This window comes from Rhamphochromis longiceps, linkage group LG7, assembly GCF_057381845.1.
Source record: "Rhamphochromis longiceps isolate RC_006_pf linkage group LG7, R_longiceps_female_GT1.1, whole genome shotgun sequence".
In the NCBI taxonomy this organism is placed as follows: Eukaryota; Metazoa; Chordata; class Actinopteri; order Cichliformes; family Cichlidae; genus Rhamphochromis; species Rhamphochromis longiceps.
Genome location: NC_140563.1, coordinates 32,204,753 through 32,210,526, shown reverse-complemented (window position 1 = coordinate 32,210,526; position 5,774 = coordinate 32,204,753). Strand labels below are relative to the sequence as shown.

Below are 5,774 nucleotides of genomic sequence, written 5' to 3'. Positions count from 1 at the left end.
CTGTGATGTGATCAGATACCAATAATAACAGGTAATCATAAAATGATGTGGTTTATAGACTAAATCTACACAACAGGGCAGCAGCTAAATAGAAGCAGACTGACACAGACATTCAATAACTAGACTCCAAGGTATTTTTTTTTATATTTTATTACTGAGTTTATTATTTAATACATTTGACTTTTGGTTTATATAGATATAAACATGGCTATAACATCTTATTTTACCCATAAACATTGTGTCTTAAAACACCTCATTCCACAGCAAAACTTAAAAATAAGCTTTTCTTATATTCTCTAGACCGTTTAAAAAAATCTTCTCTTTTTAAAAACTTCCCCAAAAGTTGAAGAGTGAAAGAAGTCTCCATAAATCACATAGAGTAGAAGTACTTGAATTTACAAATGCTGTAATTAAAGAGATGTCACATTATATGTGTATACAAGAAGTTCACAGAATTTCAAAAGATTACACGCTTACTTGCCATACAAACATGTATGTGTTAGTTGGGCTTGTGATGTAAGTCAGCAAACACTAAAACAAAGAGCACGGTGTTGGCTGTTTTGGTGTGCAATTTGGAACAATTTTAGAAATGCTCATGAAAAGCGAAAGGACTTGCTTAGAGTCCTTAACAGTGTTCTTGAATACATGGCAACGATTACCGCAAGCTCCCACAATGTACTTGAGGTGAGATCGTTCGCCAATAAACTCTGTCAAATCACCGTTGAAATCTTCGCCATGTGTAAACAGGAGGATTGTTTTCTCCCTGATCTTCCTCTGAAGATGTTTCTCCAGGTTATGTAATATTTCATTCTCACCCTCTGTAAACCTGCCGAGCTGTATCACAAGTAACACAACACACTGCTCTTCCTGACAGTACCTCTTACACTCTTCTATTTGTGCATTGTCTACATCTTCCTCGTTGTTCAAGAAATCTGGAGTGTCAACCACTCTAATCTGTGTCCCAAATATCTGTGCCCTCTTCTCCTCACACTTGTTGGTGACTGGTGTGGAGCTCGGACGAGATTCAAAAGTTGAATCCATCTGGGAGTTTCCAGCAGCCAGGATAGTGTTTCCAGATGCACTCTTTCCAGTTCCACTTTTTCCCAGAAGAACAATGGTGGTTTCAGTTCCTGGGTTAGGGTTAGTGTAATTGTTTATTATATCATAAAATGTAGTTTAAAAAAACTGGCTTAGAAAAACTACACTCATATTTGGATACCAGACTTACCTCTTGCCCCATGGTGATCAGGAGAACATTCATTTCTGAAATAATAATTATAATCACTGCAGATATAAGATATATTTCAACAACAAAACTTCAAATTTCACAAGAATTTTTTTTTTATAAATTAGCTTGTGTTTTCAGTGGATTTCCTCAAAAAAAAAAACCATAAACACACATAAACTCTATTTTAAATTATAACCTCTAACCTTCGAGAGCTTACTCGATATTTTTACAATTTTTACAGACTCAACCCTGCTATACCAGATCTACAACAGTACTCAGCATTTGTATTTATTCACTCTAGTAAAAATTTTGAAAAAATTCCCCCCTTAAGACATAATTTGAAGATCTTAAAGTTGTTCCCACTGGAGCTGCACAAAAATGTTTAGTTTTCTCAGGATTAAAGAAACCTGGTAAGATTAATTGCACCACTGAACCAGCTGAAGTGTATGAAGTGATTGTGGCTGTCTGCCCTTCTTAGGTTACAAAGGTGGTTCCACGTGTTTTAAGCAAAGTGTGTGTGTCTCTCTGCATGCTTTAGGTATATAGCAATACATTTGATTTTAGCATGTTGTGATACAAAAATGGCTTGATATTGTTGTGGGGCCTTGAAAAAGATATTTAAAATGTAAATCATCTGTATAACTAATTTCGCTCTGTAATCCCCTGGTTGCTAGGGAAAACTATGGAGTATGGAGGGTGCTGGCTGCCATTGCAAAAAGGTATAGAGTACAGCACAGTTTCCTCCTTCTCAAGACAAAATTTGTCTAGTTTGCACATAAGTTGGTGTCAGTAGCCTATAACAACTCACGGACTGAGTGGCGAATACACATTTTCTCCTAGCAACTGGTGGTTGCACAGGGGTCATTGATTGATCTAGAAACTGTGTGAATTTACTTTTGTTTATTTAAGTCACTTGGTGGGGAAAAAAGAAAAAAAAACTTTTTTTTTTAATAATGTGGGACCAAATTTGTTTTTGTTAGCATCTTTTTTTTCCATTTATTACAAGATGCCTAAATTTTCCTGTTCCTGAGTTATTGTCTTACTTTGACAGGCTGTTTAGTAGATTGCTTGTAGCATTAGGCTACATTAAAAACAATTGTTCTACATGCTGAAGGCGATTGCCGTTACTATATTTTTATTTTAGGAAAAGACTTTTACTCTTTGCTTAGGCTGCTGCCCCCGCGATCCGGCCCCGGACAAAGCGGATGAAGATGGATGGATGGATGGACTTTTACTGAAGGCTGCACTGGTTTTGTTATTTTAATAAAACTGACATCAGAAGCATTTATCCTTATATTTCTAAAGTGTTATTACGTATTGGTATTGCAACTACATGATCGAAACGTTTCTTTTCTCAGAAACAACTAATGAGAAAATAAACAAACACAAGCTAGCTGTAAAGAAAATAGGAATGACTATCCAACTGAAAAAAAGCTGGACTTTTGTGTTACCTTGTGCTTTCAAAATATTGTTTCCTTCGTTTCACAGCAATTTGAATGTAGTTTTCAGTTTTAAACTGGAGTGGCTGATCAGTTAACCATTCCTTACACTGATCAGGCAGGTTTTTATTCACATCTTCCTGGATATAGAATACCTTCTCATGATTCAGGTTGGGTTTATTCTTGTTCTTGCCATTATCTATTATGATGGCTAAGTGTTTCATGACAGTTCCTTGAAAAATATGTTCAAGTTTGTCGATTTGAGCATTTACTTTTTCCACTTGCCCTGTATCCTCTGAATCTATTGCCAACATTAACAGATCAGGGCTAAAATCAGAAAGTGCCATCAAATCAATTATCCTCTGATCTGGATCCAGATATTTGTCATCCAAAACATCTGGAGTACTTATGATTTTGAATGACTCGCTCTCGCTCACAAAAAAGTCATTACATAATTTGGAAACAGTTCTCTGATTTTTGAAGATTTCACTTTTGATTTTCTTCTGCAAGCTCTCCTTCTTTCCAAAGAGAATGATTGTAGTCTTGACAGGGTGATCTGTAGAAGCAAAAGGCAAGAGTATTTTTTCAAAATGTTGTATACTTTTCACTTTACAATTTCCAGGTGTGTGATTACAATTAAAATGAAGGATGGAATTAAAGATAGGAGCAATTTGTTCACTGACAATTCAATGGTCATGTCACAGTGTTCCAATAATCCAGCAACAATGCTACAAAGAGGTATTTTTTCTCCCAGTACTGTCCAAAGATCCCCTCACACATACCAATGGAACAAGGCAACAAAATAAAAATTGAATAATTCCAAAGAAATATTTAACCAAGGGTGTGTCTGTAGCTAAAAGAAAACAGCACTGGGAAAGATTCTTTGTTAAGAAGAGCATAATTTGTTCCAACTAACTTTGTATTGGACAAGAGTCGGACAACAACAATCTGCAGATATACTTTAATCTCAGCTACACTGTTCCAAAGTTTCATGTCTCTGTCTCATATGATACATAACTTGAGAAAATTGTTAATATTAGTAAATCAATATTTCTTCAGTTAAGAATTTAAGGTAACACTAATGTTTCTCATGTTTAGATTAAATCATTTCTCATATCTTTATGGAAATATGAAGGGGGTATATAAATGTGACAAAAGTAATTAAGGAAGAGTTGCTTACTTGGTGAACCAGCAGAACTCATCTTGTCAGCTGCTTAAAGATGAACCACATGCAGATTTCAACAGAATCTGAATTCAGATGCAGTCTTGCTGATATAGACTGAGAGTTAGGTCCACCCAGTGGGAGGAGTGCAGGGAACTGCTGAACAACAAATCAAACCACTCAGAGCGGCTTTCTGTTCATTTGCCAAAGAGCCAAGAGCAGAGATGGGTAACAGTTCATCAATCCCTGATGGTAAACTTAGATCTTCTATTTTGATTTCCTGTGTTTTTAAAATATCACGTTGAATTTTTAATACTGTTGTGATTATGCTTGTGATCCACACAATTAAAACAGTAGATATTTCTTTCTGTAGGCTGCCCACTGAGGATTGTGATCATTGGGAAAACTGGTGTCGGGAAAAGTGCTGCTGGTAACACCATTATTGGCAAAGAAACGTTTAAGGCTAATGAGAGTTCAGAGTCAGTGACAGTGCACTGTGAGGCAGTTAAACTTGAGTGCACTAGAAATGTCAAGTTGGTTGATACACCTGGCCTTCTGGATACATCTAAGACTGCAGACAGTATAAAGAAAGAAATCGCGAAATGCATCCAGATCTCCACTCCCGGCCCTCATGTCTTCCTCCTGGTCCTTCAGATTGGCAGGTTTACCAAAGAAGAAGAAAACTGTGTGGATGCCCTGGAGAAACTCTTTGGACCTGACGCATCAAACTACATGATGATTCTGTTTACTCATGGTGACAAACTAACAAACAAGAAGATAACCATACATGCCTATTTGAGAACTGGCCACCAGAAGCTCAGAGAGCTGCTGAACAGGTGCGGCAATAGGTACCATGTATTCGATAACAAAAACATCTGGAACAGAGTTCAGGTTGTTGAGCTGTTCAGAAAAATTGATGACATGGTGGCAGCAAATGGAGAAACACATTACACCGATGAAATGTTTGATAAGGCACAGCAAATTCTGCAGCAGCATGAAGCCATGTATGACAATGAATACCTCGCTAACAACGTGACCTTCATGGCTGAACTGTTGCAGAGAATCATCGTATTCCAGACCGTCTTGGGTTCAGATAACGACGGTTAGAACCACTCAAGCGTGGGGTCTTAATCTGGTGTAAATTAAGCAGCTGTCATTTAATAAAATATGTTAATTTTCTAAATGTAAAATCAGTTTAGACATAAATGATTTAGAACTATAATTTTCAAAATTTGATGCCTCATTTATTTTAAATCACTTTCCATTCTGCTGTATAATTTATATTTAAATCAGTGGGAATGTCTTCAAGTGAATATTTCTGTGGCTGATATAAGCTGAGCTAATTTCTAAATGCATACACATCATTAAACTCTGTGTTTCCTATATCTAGTTTAAAATTTGTTAAAAAGTAAAAAAGTATCGTATTTACGATAACTGTTTAAAAAAATGAAGCTTAGAAAGGGTTAAACGCTCTGTAGAAGGTATATCTATATGATATCCATGCATGAGGTTATTGAATAACATGCGTGGCATCCAATATTGTTTGATGTACATTTATGAAATCAAGATTACATTCACTGAATAAATAGCTTTAAAAAAGTTTCCGTTTCTGTTCTTTGATTCTCCAGCCAATGTCAAAGTCAATCTCTAACATCTATTTGGGGTATATCGTCTAAAAATATCTATAAAGAAATCATATGAGTGATTAATGATGGTAACATCAGGGAATCATAGCGCTGTACAAATTAGTAGAGAAATATGGACACAGGTTCCTGCAGATGTAGCTTAACTCCTTTAAAAAAATAAAAATCACAAACACAGTGTATTGTTTTATAGGTTATATTTAATGTAGCAGGACACACAAAAGTCAGTTCCAATTACAAGATTTGATTCCCTATTTTGATTCATTTATCTTATATTGCGATCTCTCTGATAAACATAAGCA

At 35.8% G+C, this 5,774-nt stretch overlaps 2 protein-coding genes across 2 annotated transcripts; one reads left to right on the top strand and one right to left on the bottom strand.

Moving 5' to 3' along the window:
• Window positions 1–531: 531 nt before the first annotated feature.
• On the bottom strand, window positions 532–3,869 carry LOC146665650 (uncharacterized). Its single transcript, XM_085410951.1, has 4 exons — window positions 3,848–3,869; window positions 2,680–3,223; window positions 1,220–1,263; window positions 532–1,130 (listed from the first exon to the last, which is right to left on the bottom strand). Exons 1-4 carry the CDS (start codon window positions 3,867–3,869, stop codon window positions 532–534), a joined length of 1,209 nt encoding a protein of 402 aa, XP_085267077.1.
• Window positions 3,870–4,053: 184 nt separating this feature from the next.
• LOC146665649 (GTPase IMAP family member 7-like) lies at window positions 4,054–4,936 on the top strand. Its single transcript, XM_085410950.1, has 2 exons — window positions 4,054–4,081; window positions 4,203–4,936. Exons 1-2 carry the CDS (start codon window positions 4,054–4,056, stop codon window positions 4,934–4,936), a joined length of 762 nt encoding a protein of 253 aa, XP_085267076.1.
• The last annotated feature ends 838 nt before the right edge of the window (window positions 4,937–5,774 follow it).